Source organism: Homarus americanus, unplaced genomic scaffold, assembly GCF_018991925.1.
Source record: "Homarus americanus isolate GMGI-L3 unplaced genomic scaffold, GMGI_Hamer_2.0 scaffold19318, whole genome shotgun sequence".
Taxonomy (NCBI): Eukaryota; Metazoa; Arthropoda; class Malacostraca; order Decapoda; family Nephropidae; genus Homarus; species Homarus americanus.
In genome coordinates this window covers 6316102-6333559 of record NW_024732238.1, presented here as the reverse complement: position 1 = coordinate 6333559, position 17458 = coordinate 6316102, and the positions used below count along the sequence as shown (strand labels likewise).

General features: G+C 34.8%; 1 protein-coding gene across 3 annotated transcripts; it reads left to right on the top strand.

The window, feature by feature from the left end:
- Positions 1-444: 444 nt before the first annotated feature.
- LOC121868399 (E3 ubiquitin-protein ligase RNF185-like) lies at positions 445-17347 on the top strand. 3 transcript variants are annotated; one of them, XM_042369003.1, is made up of 6 exons: positions 445-743; positions 2899-3142; positions 4025-4156; positions 4419-4600; positions 7703-7842; positions 8428-17347. In XM_042369003.1, exons 2-5 carry the CDS (start codon positions 2967-2969, stop codon positions 7795-7797), a joined length of 585 nt encoding a protein of 194 aa, XP_042224937.1. In that variant the 5' UTR covers positions 445-743; positions 2899-2966; the 3' UTR covers positions 7798-7842; positions 8428-17347. The 3 variants fall into 3 exon arrangements, with proteins under 3 accessions (XP_042224937.1, XP_042224936.1, XP_042224938.1); XM_042369002.1 differs by having other exon boundaries at positions 7703-17347; XM_042369004.1 differs by having other exon boundaries at positions 452-490; positions 7703-17347.
- The last annotated feature ends 111 nt before the right edge of the window (positions 17348-17458 follow it).

Sequence of the window (17458 nt, the reverse complement as noted above, 5' to 3'; positions counted from 1 at the left end):
TTGGCAGAAGAGACCGAGACAAAACACACAGTAATGGTAAATGTCACAAGACTTAACAGTAAAGTAATAGGTCAAATAGTTAATAGTTCTCAGCCTATCTCGGTTCTATTTGACATGTTTTACAGAATCATAAAGGTATTATTGTATGAGAAAGTTCTAGATCATCGGTGTAATAGATTGTATAAGAACATAGAGAATACATTAAGAGGGACACGTCATAACCCCGTGTTTACCTCAGTTACTGGGGTTTAAATCCTTATATCCGGGCTGTGTAATATAGCAGGTTTTCCCTTATATTTACCTCACAGTCATTATTATTTTAAGGTAATTTACATAATAAAACAAATAACTAATAATACATTTAGTTACATATATAATTATTTTTTATTTTGATATAATTTCTTCCTCAGAGTATTATTTAGGTTGATTATATAAACTGGTTATATCAGTACTGAGATTTCATAGTTGTCTGTGTTATTGAATTTTTCTTGTAAGTATTTCCTTCATTATCTCTTTAAATGAGTGAGCTTTAACCTTCTGTACCTTGATGGGGAACAACCTACAGTGTGAAGAATAACGAGAAGTATGAAGATGTGAGAATGGGACGGTATTAAAGGTGGAAAGAAGTGTTTGTGATGGTCAACCTAATTCATCAAGGGAAGGACAGCCATTTCAGACGAGGGTATTTAACCAAGCAAATTCAAGGATATAAGTAAATCCATTGATAATATAACACCCAGCAGGTAGGTAATTAAGCTTTAGGTATTAATTTTCTGTTAGTGTCTATGGATGATGTAATTTGATTTAAAGTGTGATGTTGTAAAGATTTTTTATCTATTGGAGGTTATTATGTTGAGTAATGTTAAAGGAGAATAGCACTGGTTAACCAGCTACTTAATGAAAAATATTTATATAAGAAAATTTAATTCTTACCTCAAGACTAAAGCAAATTAGGTGGAGGAATACAATTTTTCCTTTTCAGGTTTTTCTCTCAATTTTTCCTCCTCATTAAAAAAATCACAACTGTTTTTTACGTAAGCAGTGATGTATCATCATCTTCCTAATGTCTTATAGACAATAATGATGGTGCTATTCTGTCTCATACTAATAAGAAAGGCACAGATATAGTTATGGCAGTCATATCCAAAACGTCGACGTCTATTGGTACGGCAGCCTAATGCACGTGCTTGGTGGGCAGACTATACAATGATAGTTACTGAGATGGCCTTCTTCCTAGCTAACCTAACTTAACCATTAACTACACAGTCCATCAATACAGCTGCCGTACCCCTATCCAGTGTGGTTTATGGCGTACGGCTGCCATATCTTTATCCACTGTGAATAAGAACCAACAGCAGCACCAACTTTACAAAATTAAACTATAGACGCTGATGATAAATAGTACTTGAAGATGGAATGGCTTGGGACACGGTGGCTTCAGACACAATGTAGAAAAAAAAAGTTGAAGAAGTGACAGCTCCAAGACAGTTATAGAGAGCAAAATTTTCATGGTATCAAAATGTTGCCTTAACTGTAGTTTTCATATGTGAGTATCATTAGCTACTTTAAAGTTAAGTAATAAATAGAAGTCAGTAATTAATCAAAATCCATATTTTCCCCAAAATTCTAATGTTGCAGTTTTCTCTGGCAGGAGCATACCACAGTACATAGTGTAATATAACTAGTAAAACATATTAGGAACTTGTCTATCTTGAGAATTAAGAAAAAAATCTGGGGTGCTTAATACTGTATATCCAATAGTATACTGTACCTGAAAATGGGACTTGAATGTGCGACTTCAAACAGCTAAAAAATGACTTGAGATGCACAATCCAATTATTATTCATGCATGTACAGTATATACAAGATTACTTAATATGAAACTCGTATAGTAATGGCTTTATGCTGTCAATCCTAATGTACAATCTTAAAAAATGAGCCCATAACAGAACCACATGTCATGATATTTTCTTTTAATACAGTTTTCTTGAAAAGTTATCCCTTTTCTTGATTCGTTTTCTCGTTTTGACTTATAAATATAATTTTGTTCCTGCAGATTTTTATTATTATTTTCTGAGTTCATTGATGTCCGAAGCCACCCCCTGACTGTCCGGCCAGGCTCTCACTGGTGCAGCCACTGAATTAACACTAATGTCCGGAGTCACCCCATCTCTGGAGTGACTTCGGACACATAAATTTTCTCTTCATAGAAAACGTATAATGTTAACTGGATTTCTGCTTCACCTAGAATTTTACCCAAGATAATGTGATTAAAATTTACGTGGACCCACCCATGGCCCTATGGCACTGAAATACTTATAAAAACAAAAATGGGGGCCAAAAATTTTAGGTATTATGAGAAAGTAAAAAATGGTAAAAACCAATACCTGTTTGTGCTATAGTGCTATCAACCAGACTCACCACAAAAGTAACAGAATTGTAGATTTTATCAGTTAAAAGATACCGCTAGATAAAAAGAACCATGATATCAGAGAAAATGGTTATAATATACTGTGCTCTAGTGTACCTAGTGTACCTTGTAACCTGAATTATTCATTATTGTGTCACTGCAACTCAGATCTACTGGAGGAATAGTTGTTATCAGCTCCAGTCAACCCTCATTACTTATCACCTCTTCTTGCCCTCCTGTGGTATGTGCTGTTCACTCTTGTCGTGTGTGTGTGTGTGTGTGTGCGCATGCGTGCGTGCGTGCACTCAGTTAAATAATTGTTTACCACTAGTGGGTCTGGCAGACCTTTATCATTGTAGTGACTGCCTGGGTACTGTGCTATGGCCATCAATGTGCACTGTTAATATGTACTATACTGTATTGCTATTGAGAAAAGTGACGTATGTAGCAGAAATTTATAATTATGTTTTATAATATTTTACTTGCAGATATTACATGAGTAGTGTATACCGGAAAAGTTTCCCAGTGAGTTGCCAGTCAAGCCAGCACTGCCAAGATGGCAACAGCTGGGCCAAGTAGCAGTAGTAATAGTCGAAGTGAGAGCAGCAACAATGCCTCTGGGGGAGCAGAGGGTGGAGGGGAGGATGCCACTGACAGCTCAAACTTCGAGTGTAACATATGTCTTGACACAGCAAAAGATGCCGTCATCTCCATGTGTGGACATCTCTTTTGGTATGGTTAACTGCACTTTATGGTATTACTGTAGTACTTGAACTTCACTCAACTTTTGCTGCTGCTAAGCTTCCAGGGTAATTGCTTGATCATGAGAGTAGTTAAATCATAAACTTTAATTTATAGTCTAAATAATGGCACAGGTACACCTCACTATATGTTACCTAGTTATTCTGTACCTTGTTTTGCATATATGTATAGTACATGGTTGATGAATTAGAGGAAAAAATTTATTGTTACGGTAGCAAAAATTAAAAAAAAAATTAATGACATGAACACAACAGCCACAGGATGCCAAACAAGTGCCTAACCCCACCAATACAGCCACACCTGGTTTACCCAAATTAAATTCACTAGTATGTCTTCCAAGCACATTTTATTTAAACTACAGTATTAATATTTTTCATTAATTACTGTTTTCAATACAAACCCACCAGTTATTAAGGTAGTCAAATATAAATCCATGCGTACACTACATACTGTATTTGTAATTGAAGGCAACCAATCCTGCCGCTTTGTTCCAATAACTCCACCACTCACTACCTCAGCTGGCTTTCATACACAGTCTCTTCAGCCATCACTGGCATATTTTAAATCTAAATATTTATTGTAATTTATTATACAGTAATATAATTTTGGTATTTAATTAATATTTTGGCAAAATTTTTTGACATGTCCCCCTGGAATGGGACCCCAATACAGTACTGCATAGAATATCATTTGGTCTATGGTAAACTTGTGTTCACTATTATTATGTTGTTTCACTCAGCGTTTCACTTTTCTAGAACGTCTGTCTTAAGTATTTGGTGGTGATTCTGTATGAAATTGGAAAACTTTAGTAATTTATATCATAAAGTTAGTGATGATGACAAATTCTTGCAGCTGGCCTTGCCTGCACCAATGGCTGGAAACACGACCAAACAATCAAACTTGTCCTGTATGCAAAGCAGCGATCTCACGGGAGAAGGTGATACCTCTCTATGGCAGAGGGTCAGGCAACCAGCAGGATCCAAGGTCAGCCTCAGTTATCATCAAATTTCCCTAATAATCTTACATCATTCCCAGCTCTTCTATTTTTTTTTCTACTTGAAATTACATTATGCTTAATACAACTTTGTAGGTATGACTTATTAAGCTATTTGTTGGTTAATGAATGTCTAAGGGGCATTTATACATAGAATACAATTCTCTATTTGCGAGATATAAGGAAAATGTTTTAGTGAAAAATCATACATAAAGAAGATCAACTAGTGACAAATTTTTTTATCCATTACAGAGATAAACTTCCTCCTCGACCTCCAGGACAGCGCACTGAACCAGAACCCCAGAACGGTTTTATGCCCGGGTTTGGATTTGGTGATGGTGGGGGATTCCAGTTCCATTTTGGCATTGGTGCATTCCCATTTGGGATCTTCACAACATTCAATAACTGGGGAGGAGGAGCAGCAGTGCCCCCAGGTGAGTGTCTTCCAGTTAACCCCCGCACTGAAGGCGAGTGGGTACTTGTACAGTATATGCGTAATTATTTGTTTAGGTTTGATTTGTTCATTTGTGAACATAACTTCTCTAAAACATGGTCACCTGTACTGTATTATTTGCTTCTTATCGTTGTTGTTTTCTACACTTAGTAGGTACAAGTTATGATATTCTTAGTTTTTATGGCATGTTAGGAATGATCTGAAATCATGACAGCTCTAGGTAAGTTGGCACTACTCTGACTACTGTATTGTATGTGCAGGACAAGACCATTAATATCCGAGTGAGTTGGTGTTGATTTTGTGTGGTTATTACCTCTCCTGTAAGTTAAAGCTCTTAAGATGGATGTACATTATAAAATATGGTTTGATAGGAGGGTGGGAGAGCATTGCTCACGTAACTATGGCAGGACATGGTCTTGGGAAACCTAGCCGAAGTTAAGTCTCAAGGCAGAGTGTTAGAATCAGATCTCAGGAGTATCACTAGAATTTGATCAAGCCCCACTTTTGGGCAATCAAAATATAAAAAACCCACTATATCCATCTTGAAACAGTACTTTATATTTAAAACATACAAACTCATGAAAAAATACAAATGAACAAACATGTTTTTGTGATTTCAAATGAGACACTTCTTGAGAGGAGTCCCTAGGGAGAGCCCACGTGGGCTGTGTGTACCTTGCTGTTGTCAACATCACAGTTATTGGGAGTACTGTACTGTATTGTGTTTAAATTGATATGTTATATATTGTTTGTAAGTCATTGTTATTCATTTGAGCAATAATTTTCCTTTACTCATTGATGTATTTTTGCAAATACAGAAGCTAAAATATGAGCTTCAGTATATTGTTGTTTTCTTTTTACTGAAGACATTCACTGTCAGATTATATGTCAAACTTTAAAGTTTTTATTTCATTATTGTAATACATTACTGTATCATTTGGATGTATTTCAACATCATATACTATATTGTAGTCACAAAAGTTGCATATTTCCAATGTATTGTTGTAATTCACATCTCTGTAACACTGCACAGTAAGTATTTAATGGGCAAGAGACAATAGGTGACTCTACATAAGGTGTAGAAATTAAGAACTTCGTAGACCGGCCCTCCTCCCCAGATTGGGCTTTCCTGTGGCTGCATAGATTATGAATTAAGGAAATAATGTAAAGGAAAATTTATTTAAATTTAGTCTTGGAGAGCAACAATGTACAGGAGTATTATACGGTACTGGAATTTGGTCTTTAGGGGAAGTGCTGATTTTTTGTCATCTCTAGTTGTAGCATTCTTATGCAATTAACATTACTATTAGGAAATTTTGGAAACTTAAAGAAGAAACATTTAGATAAGGTGACAAAATGAGTCGTTACATGTGCATGAACTTTCCTTGGCCAGTAATAGGGTTGTGCTTGACACATCGTAAAGTGCAGATCTTGATTTCTACATAACAGGTAATGACAATTATTTATTCCTCAGTGCATTGTCTGGCTGGCCAATGAAGAGAGTAAAGTGCTTATAATTACAGTAGACGATATTATAAAGTAACTGCAGCATGTAACAACAGCAGTGAAGGCAACATGCAATGGGATGAGTCAGTACTATTGGTTGTTATTAACCTTGATTAGACTTTCCAAGTATCTGAAAAAAGCATTCATTGTTCAGTGACATCCCTCAGTATATGTGAATCACTTCCAGTAGCCTTAACCTTTACCAATAAATATTTAAGAACTTAAATATGAAATGCATTCCAAGTCACCGAAAAAATATATATAACCAATAATATGTTACAATATCCACAAAGCCAAAACAGAGGATTGGCACACAATTCTCAAATTTTAACCATTCGATCAATAAAATGGTGTCCATTACGTTTTTGCCAAGATACATCCCCTAAGGGCCACGACTGACTCATCACATTGCTGTTCCAGAAATGGAGAGAGAGTTGCCGCAGCTTCTACAATATATTTTGCTCATTATGGCCTTCTTCTTCTATTGGAATCTCTTCTTTGGCTGACCAACAAGGTATTTTTATAGAGCAGTTTTCTATTTTGTCTCAGATGAAGAGTAGATAAAGACTTTTCTGTTACTTGTTCAGGAAGAAGTCGCTTGATCTTTGTGTAGCACGAATTGTTCTTAATGATCTTTGTCAGGCAAAAGAAATATATACTGTAGCATGTATGTTGAGGATATGATGAAGTGTGTGTGTGTGTGTGTGTGGAGAGTTTTTTACTTGCTGTTTCAATCCTTATTTGTTGTTTTCTGCACTATCTCTACATCACGTTCCCCTCACCATTTCCCACGATGCATTCCTCAATATAAATGTAAGTAGAAGATAGTTGATGAAGTTATAAAGTTAATCTGTATACAGTATTTGAGTGTACTGATACTCTTTGAATATATTATTGTATGTACAGTATCAATATTAAACATGAAGTGCATTTGATGTTGGCTTGTAGTGTAATGTGAAGAGACTTCTTTTCAATGAGATCTCTCTAATTATGTTTTGTTTCAGGGTTGTCTTAATGACAATTTTTACTATAATTTTATAATAAATTTGTTTTTATTTAACAGGAATTTTTTAAAGTTAAATAGAGTATTTTTTACTGTTATATAACTTTTTTTATGCAGAGATGGGGTAACTCAGTATATGTTACAAAGAAAGACTTTATAAAGTTCAGTGTAAGATGTTAACAACTATTGTCATACTCTCCCGGCCAAGAAAATTGATGTAAGCATCATTAATGAGGAGCCTTGAGTGATCCTAGGAAACAATGCCTACCATGTGATAAAACTTATCACAATGGAAGAAACAGCAGCCCCTGTTTGTCATGGGCACCTGAGTTCATGTAGCATTCCTTAAAGACTTTAGAGATTGTAAAGAAAAAATGTCAAGAAAATGCTGTAACTCACTACATGCCATTTTTTTTCATGCCCTTCATCATTCCACTCACTACAAGCCGTCTCTTTCTCAGGCTCATCATTCCTCTTTGAAGTGCTCATTCCTTAATCAGGTCCAATCTATTCACTTGTATTTTAGTGGCCTATCTTTGTATTGTTTCCTTATATTGTATTTTTCAATTTCAGCTCCAGGGACCCAGCAGTACCAAGAGGAACGCTTCCTTTCTCAAGTGTTGATGGCGATGGCTTTACTCTTCCTCCTCTGGCTTATTCTTGTATAAGGTGCATCATTGGAGTATATATTGATGCAGAAAACAAATTCAAAGGTGAAGGCATATTACAGCATCACTGACCCTGAGGCTGGGTCGAGTGCTTTTTATGTTGACTTTTTTTTTAAGAGTTTTCTGTTAGCAAAGCTTTTCATGGTTTTTGTTCTTTTGTCTATCATATAAAGTATTTTTAAAAGTCACTTGAAAAATGTAGAAATACGTGAGATAAATCATAGCATCCCCGCTACCTTTAAGGGATGTTGGGCCTCAGTCATCTCCATGTCTGATGTCAGCATTAGTGTCTGTCTGTCTTTCAACTTTTTTTTTCCTCTCATAGTTTGTGGACATAGGTTTATTATTACATGGTTTAAATTTTATATATCATGGATATTTGAAACATCAGTCAGAGAATATTTAAAATTTGGGTTACATAGTGGATGGTGTCTTATCATCTTAAGGGGGGTTTATGAGGGATTATTTACTACCTTTTGGAGACTTTTGGGTTACATTTGAAAATATGAACTGGCTCTATTATCTCTTTTTTTTTATAAGACCTTTTGTCTATTCTTACCATAAAACACATACACTGAACCCTCATTAATTTTATATTTTGGGCTTATTCACTAATTTTTCTCACCACAGTTGTTGGTGGTACGGTGGTAATGCGTGTATCATCTCCCCATTATATGAAGGATTCGAATCTTGCTTGGCCTACCAAAAATCACAGGTTTCTCGGAGTTCAGTTTCCCCTGATCTCTTCTCTAAAATTACACACTTTTTGCTGATTCTTGATAAAAAGGTGTGGTGTTTATTGAGGAAACTGGCAAGGGTCTTTTTTGTACTCATTAGGCATGATTTGGGGTGACTTCTAATGATATATAATAACATACATACATAAACTAGTCTTCCTGAAATTATCTGAACACATCTTGAAGTTTCTAGTTTTGCATCTGTAATTTGAATTTCTTTTCCTTCATATTGTAAAATTTGAAAAACATTTATATTTTTCAGAGAACCTTCGCTTAAGCTTAACTAATATGTATAAAGACAGTTTTAGACAGTTTTCAGATATTAAGTCATTGTTACAGCATCCTTCACTTGTCAACATCAGTATGAAATTAGGTCAATTTATTTAACACTATGATTTTTTTTATTTATTAATGTATGGTTCAGTACTGTACTTAGTTCTATGACAATTTTTATTTGTTTATTTGATTTTTTTTTTTTTTTTTGTTATTGTGATGAGTATTTTGCACAGTCCATATATTAGAATGTTTATTTTGGCATTTATTGAAGTTTGATCATTCGAAGGGTAGTTTTATGGCACTACCCATACTTTCACATTTTATTACTTATGGTGTTTCTTGTGAATGATAGGTGATAACTGTGTACAGTATACACATACAGTATACTATACGTACTATAATTTGTATTGTATATACTGTATATTTGAGGTGGTTTGAGATGTATATATCATACCATTATATTTATTTAAAAATTGATAAACTATAATTGTGTTTTCTGTGTTTGTTTGTTTTTCTTTTGTAGCATAATTTCAGTAGCTATACATACAGGTTAATTTGATCAGCAAAAAGCCCCAATAATATTGAATCAGCGAGGGTTCAGTGTATAAATGCGGTGGATTTACGAGAATTAATTAGTTTGGACAGTGAAAAAAAAATGATGAGGTGGCTCCAGAAACATTAAGAAAGCATTGGGTTGTAAAAGGGAATAAAATAATCAGTTTTCATGTCATTACTGTTTGTATTATAAAAAAAAAATCACACCAGGAAATATACATGTTGACTTTATCATGTTCGTCTTGCTATGAGTATCACACATTTCACATGCACATTGGTTGAAAAGTATTCTTGTAGCGGAGAAAGTAACTTACATACAATACACAGTACCGGGTATATATCTTTGGGTCTCAAAATTGAAAAAGATTGACAGTTTTATATGAGTATTCCTTTGAAATATGAATTTGAGTTAAACCAGAAATATATCATGTAAAAAAATATCACTCAGGTCTCAGGGATATTAAAACTAGTGCATCAGTAAATACTCCTTGTGTGACCTTATAGACAGAGTTACTTGAGAGTGAGTTTATATTCCACTCTATGATGTCTTCTTCTTCTTCTTCTTACTCTTGGAAGGAAACCTGTCCTAGATAAAGGTATTCAGTGTAACCATCAATCAAGAGCAAACACAAACTATCCATTCATTAGATGTCATAAATAGTAACTGCCATAACAGGTGATGAGTTTTTGCTGTTATGGTTTTTTCCCCTTTCGTAACTTTGGCCCCGACGTAGCCCATCTGTATTCTTAAGTCACAGGAGAGGGAAATCTTAGTTCATCTCGATTATTTTTCTTGAGAGGGAAGGATGAGTAATGAAATTTGTGTGATTCCATGACACAAAACTAGAAGAAAAAACTTAAATACAGTGAGAGCTTTTCTTATATATATATATATATATTCATATCATTGATTAGTTAGGATATATTTATAAGTAGTTTGGGTAATTATAGTCATAACATTCATCTCTGCTTTGGTTAGAAAATCCAGTGCGGTGTACCTTATATTTGGAGGATTGGTCTTTCACATTGAGAATCATTTAGAATGTACAGGTGATGCAATTGGGGAAGTAATTTTGTAGATGCAGTGAGTGTTGGAATTTGCCCACTGTAGATATATTATTTATTTTGTTTGTAGTGTTTGGGTACATGTGTGTGATAGCTTACCAGCCACATTTATATAAGCAGGATCTCATTTTAAGGCAGGACGTAGCAGGTACATGTACTGTGTCCACCGAGTCCATCTGCCAATACATTTTTATCCGTTTATCTCCTGTCCATTTGAGTGATTATGGTTGGATTCCTTTGTTGATTATATTTTCATGGATAAATCAATACAATTGACTCATATCCTCAGTGTAGATTGTAGTGATATCAACATGAAGCATTGGCTGGCTGCTACTTTACACACACACACACACACACACACACACACCTCCTTTGTATATGAATGGATAAATTATTTCACCATGGATAAATTATATATATTGAATATACATTATCTCCCATGGGACAAGTTTACAGAATTTATTTTTTTTGAAGTTGCTGGAACATCTTCAGATAATATGTACAGGGATGTTGACTCTCACAGCTTTGTCCATGATTCTTCTGGATTAGATTTTCAGCTTATGATTTCATGCTTAAGTACCACAATCCTTTGGAGAGCAGAGTATGTTCTGTGTTCTGCTGTGGCTGTTGACTGATATAGGAAAATTAGCAAATGTCGATGGAGAACAATTATAAGGGCTGATTCATTGGATTTGATTTTGCTGAGCTAAATGCCTGTACAAGTGTAATATGTAATGAACAGTCATTTTACTCATGCCATTTTTTAAGGTAATAGAATTTTTAATTATATCAAAAAGGAAAATTTGACTCGACCATTCTCTGAAAAAGCCAACAATAAATAACAATGCTTTGTATGCAGTTTTGATTAAATTAGAACACAATGAACTAACAGATGGCTTCATGTTGTTCATGCCTGGAAGCCTGGAATAAACACAGTCATCTAATTGCAATGTTTGTTTCAAGAGTATGAGTGTTGGCCATTAAGGAGAGGCTGGGTTTATGTTGTATACTAAGCACATATGATGTTTATGAGATTTGGGTTGATTTCATTCAGTCAAATACTACAGTATCCATGGTGCAAAACAACATAGGAGTCAATAATATTGCAGATGAATTCTTACTATGTTTTCTACAGACTTCAGGCCACAAATATTTATGTCGCTGGTACGTGTTTATTTGATTCAAGATTTTTTTATTTTGGAAATTATATATTTTCTGGCTTTTGAACTATGAAATAAACAAAAGAAAAAAGTTATAATTTTGCAGACAATCAGATTTTTAGTTGCCTGTGTACAGAACTGGATAATTTGCATTATAATATTGTTTTGTCTTTTGAACCTCTTATCAGAAAGTTGCATTCTTCTGTGAGGGAATTTTGTTGTGGCTCTTTTCTTCAGTTGCTCTCTGATACTCTGAGGAAAGATCTCAAGGACTGGACTCAGTCACAGCTTGGTGGGTGACCGAGATCACTTGTTCAGCTCTTTGTTGTTTGTTAGCTTTACTAGGGAGCTTTTTGGTGGAGTGTATTGACTCTATATTATGATTAGGGAAAAATAAGACAAATTGCTAGAATACTGAACTAAGTAATATTGTGAATATGTTGGACAGTTTTGAGCTTTGTTGTTGTTGTGTTGGTCAATATTCCCCAGCATATGAACATTCCACTACTGAAGTCCTTGTCTCAGCTTAGCTTTTGCTTTTTGGTTTGTTAAGTGTAATATCTTTCCCATTACCAAAATTGTTTGGGAATCTCCATTACTTATTAATTTTATGTAAAACCAAGTACAGTAACTGGAATATTTTTTTTCTTTTGTTAGTTATATTTGTTAAGGTTTGAGCAACAATGTAAAGTGGGATGTTCTCCTCTATTGCTCAGAAATAGGAGGTGATGTATTTTGATGTTGGGTTCATTATTCTCAGATATATCCAGGGTAATATTATTTAGTGTCAGAACTGATGAATTTTTTGGATAATATATGAACTTTTTAAATAGATAGATATAACATAGTATATATCTGTTTATGTTTAAGAAAAAAATTATCTTTCAATAGCCTTACCGGAAAAAAATCAGAACTAATGGCGTAGATATTTGATAATATATTTTATGTAGATTGTATATGATAGTTAGATGCAATGTGTATATGTATATATGTTTCCACTGTGTGTTCATTACTGAAGATGAAGTGTCTTTATGCAATGGTAAACCATTCAGACTAAAAATCTGCCAATCTCCCAATTTCCATCTTGGGCAGCCCACTTAAATGTGTACAATGGTGTATTGGGCACCCTTGTTACTATAGCAATGCATATTGCACCTCTCACTGGGATTCTTTTATCATTTTTCTAATCAATGCCTCTATGTCTTCCAAGACTGTCCCCCTCTACATTATCTTGAACATCTCCTGATCACCAGTCTCCACATACATACAGAAACTTCATACACTGCCTTAGTCTTCATGAATCCCTACACCTCATTATCCCATGTTCAGTCTTTCCATTAATCTGTTTCAGTCACTTTGTTGGACCATTTTTAGCTGCATCAGTCAGCTGTATGAATGCCATTCCTGACCGACTCACAGAAAAACTTTTGCTCAGCTTGCACCATCCGGCCCATAAAGACTTAACTATGTTGACACAGCTTATGACCAGTTTTTTGTCACCCTTGTTAAATTAATCACTTTTTTTTTTATGAACAGCTTAATGTAAAGCCTCTTCACACATCATTTTCATCACTTGTCTCCATCTCATTAACAGTTAGACAAATTGGTTAAATAGCTTTTAATTCATGCAAGATTTCATATCATATATTGCAAATAATTTTTCTTTGTTTATTTGTTATTGGTTAATTTTAATGCCTTGAGAATAATGTGATACATAGTTTTCTGTATTATTCTTAATATCTTAAAACTGTCACTCATTCGTATGTTCATAATTTATACATCTTTAGTATGAAAGGGCCCTGTAATTCAGTTGGTCACATGTTAGACACCCAACCCTTGAGATGGGTCAGTCCCATGGCCAGGCCGTGTGCTTGGGGCATTAGTCTGTCTGCTTGTGTGAGCACAGAGCTGCCATCAATCACATCAGTTCCCATTCTCACCTGGGGGGTACCTAACTTTTTTATCTGTAGTTTGTTAGTTCAATGATCTTATGATTTTGAATAAGTACTTATATTTTCTTCTTGTTTACCTGAAATTTTTAATTTCAGTTATTTTGGGATGAACACAAACTTATTACAGAATAAGTAGCATAAATATTTACTCCTTTTTTTTTTTTACATATTATTTCCTTAGTAAACAATGTGTCATATCATGCAATTGTTTTGATATACAGTTTGTGTATTTTGCATGATATTTATTGTTGTTTTTCTGTGACAAGCAAATAGAATCTACAGTAACTGATTAGAAAACATGGAAGGTATTATGTACAATGAAAGACAAAAGTCGTGTCGTGAAATTTGGTGAAAACATTTGGTGCGCTCTGTCGTGTGGTAGGGGGCTCTCATAGTGTTTCACGAGCTATATTTAATCTTCGGACAAAACCGCGACACTACTTTTGTCTTTGATTGTACACCCACTCCAAAAAGTATATTCACGGATGGGTCCAACGAATTTCAAAATGAACGCTGCGACTTCCATTCTGTTATCTCGGCAGGATTGCTAAAATCCTTCGTCCGTTGTGTCATATTATTTTAACACAAACTCATAAAGATACTGTACTTTTTGGAGTGAGTGTGAAAGTGAGTCCTATAGGCATGACTTCCCATTAGGGACATTGTGGATACAGGACAATGTATACAGTACTAAGCCTTCGGTACACAAGGAGGCAGCATGGCCGGTACTGCACTCGACCGCATTCACTACCCCAAGCTATGAACTTAGGTACCCATTCACAACTGGGTGAACTGGAAGTGAATGTATGTGTGTTTAAAAAAAAAACTATTCTGACAGTAACATCTCATCAGCCACACAGTAACTCCTCGGTGGATGTGCTTTGCTAGATTCTTTAATTGGGTTTAAGTTAACAATGATTTAAGTTGAAATTTGAGTGTTGGGTTTGTGAAAATGTACAAATTAATGAGCCTGACATAGTAATGCAGTGAGAGATAAGCAAGGAAGAAGTATTAGTGTACAGTATATGGGTATTGGGGTTTCGTTTCGATATAAAAAAATGTTCCTTTAGATGATAATGAAAAACGATAGGAGTATGTATGTATATATAGTATTACTTTGGGCTTTTTAAATCCAGACATAGGCTATAAGAGTGTTTGTGGATTGGGTTTGTGTCAGAGAGTCTGTGTATCAGGTTTGTGTAAGACTTGTGGATCATGTTTGTATAAGAGACTTTGTGGATCAGGTTTGTAGATTAGGTTTGTGTAAGAGTTTGTGGATTAGGGTTTGTGACTTATGATAGTGTGGTACTGTATCAGGTAAGAAGTGTAGATGAAACTTTTATATGAGAACATGTCTGGAAGGCTACAGTGGATTGAGAGATTAGGTTAGGTTAGTTTATGGTTGAAGGGAAATTGAATCAATGATACATATTGATCCTGCCAACTTTGTACGATTACCGTATTTACATTGATGGGCAAAGTGAGTTTATGACGAATAATCTGTTCTATTTTAAACATTTATTATGACAAAGTTTGAAAATTTAAGGGAAAGCAAGATGGTGTGTACTTGGATGCCTATTGTTTATTCTGGTAAAAAGTTTGTGAGGTTCTTTGAAATGTGTCTTTGGAGTGATTGTGTCATAGGAAATAGTTGTGATTATAGGGTATGTATTCCCTCCTTCTGTGAGCTACAAGACTCACTCAGATGCCAAACACAATACTTTAATTTTTTCAGATTAGGGAATGGCCCAGTCACCTTGTGTATGTCACCCAAACATATATAATCCTCAGCAAAGGAGGCATCAAGTAGAGATGTGTATGGAGATGGTTGATACAGTAATTAAAACATTCAAGGAATATGCTTCAGGCTCCCCCCTCACTCCTCTCTGAATGTGGGAAAAGGTGTTTGTGATGATCAATGGCCGAGTTGGTTTGGGTACCGTAACCTCTGTCAACCCACTTTTAAGGCACATTTATGTCGTGTTTGTGTCCTACAAAATGGATAGATTCTGGAAAGCATTTTTGATTGATAGAATGTTGAGATATCAGAGAACATAGACAGGTAGCTAAATGCTAAGGCCTGAAGAAGAGTAGAGGAAATGAGGGGAGGATGAATGCTAATGAACTGTGGGTGTGTAACTCTACGATTGTAAATAAATGATACGGATTTTGTAAGACGTTGTAAAGTTGAGGAGTAGGATAAAGCAAGAAATTAAGGCTCATATGTTACTAAAGGAGGTTACTTTTACTGTAAATATTCAGTGGATAGAAAGGGCATCCAGCTGTAAAACTTGATCCAAATTTGTCTGATGGCCACTAGGATGCCATGACATCAGGTAATAATAGCTAACTCACACAAACATGAATGTCCATAAAATACGGTAGTGAGGATGATTGTGATGAAGAAAGAGTTTGAGTAAGATGAAAGTATCTTTGGAGGAAGCCCAACAGTTATTGTAGACGAAAAAATTTGGAAATATGTGCCTAAGGAGCAAGTTTCAGTGTGGAAATCTTGGTAAATGTACAAAACTTGCAGTGTACCGGTATGTGAAAAGGGGACAGCATGAATCATCCCAGTTTATGATGGGATTTGAATATTTAAAATTGTTGCCATCTCTCATTCCACCATATATAGTTGGGAATGAAATCTGGTTGATAGAGAAATATACTGTACTGTAGTAGTAGTAATTTTTGATACTTTAATTGTAAAAAGCTACGAGACTTTAGGTTTATTCACAGTCTTCTAATGCATAAGGAAGAAAAGTTACTGAGTGTGTGCATCCCTCAGTTAAGAGTTCAGGGTCACATGGCATTATTTTCATTCTCCTCAATCACAGCCGTCGTGTACTGACTCACTATCTGTAGAATTCCTCACTTGTATCCATTAACATGTATTGAATTGAATTGATAATTTCTAACGTCACTTTAAACATTTTTTAAGAGATACAGCACTGATATTCAAACCCGACTGGAAACCACTTGCAAAACAATATTTGTTGTCGTGCCAAACCCTATTTATATTAAAAATGTCATGTCGCAGCTTCCTTTCTGAATTCTAGACACTTGTGCATCCCCCCATCTATACACGGCCTCATATATTAATACAATAGCATGCCTTGCTGTGACAAAATTATGCCACTTGAGCTTTAATTTCAAACTAGTTTTGGTCATCAAAATAAATGCTAGTTGGTTGCACCGTCTGCTTTTCTGTTTTATGCATTAGCCATTATTTTTATATCATGCAGTGTAAGAGAAACACCAATGAGGAAACTTTGTATTATTACAGAAATGCTTATTTAGTATGACAGGCATACTTTTTTATGAATAGGATATCTTGGTCATAGTCACATTATTTTTATTTATTTATTTTTGTGTGTAAACCATTGATGAGGGAAGATTATAGAAGGTATAGTAAATGGTTAAATGGTCTTGTTATGTACAGTATTGTATAATAACAATATCTTTAATTTTCTTTGAGTGCTGCTTTTTTTTTCCTTCCTTTTATTTAAGGTGGCTTCTGTTAATCTCATTACTGTCAAGCATTTCTCCAGAGTAGCTTCTTAAGATTAATGTATTCTTTTTTCTTCTGTGGGGCCTTTTTTAGTTTCTTTATATTTTATTCATGCCAACCCAGCAATACCATCATCATTGTTAACTTTATTTTATTATCATGAACACATTTTTTAGTGGAATTCACATGAACTGTGTTTTATAGCCATACAGATATTTGCTGTATATGTACTGTACGTTAACATGTTTAATGTAAATATTATATTGGTATAATGAATAAAGCAATGTACTTTTACCAGTTTTTCAGTACAGTAGCCTGTTGGTCATGGCATTATAAGAAATTTTTGTATGTGGAGTGACACTAATCTGAAGTTCCTGGATACTTTGCATGACAAATTCATTGACA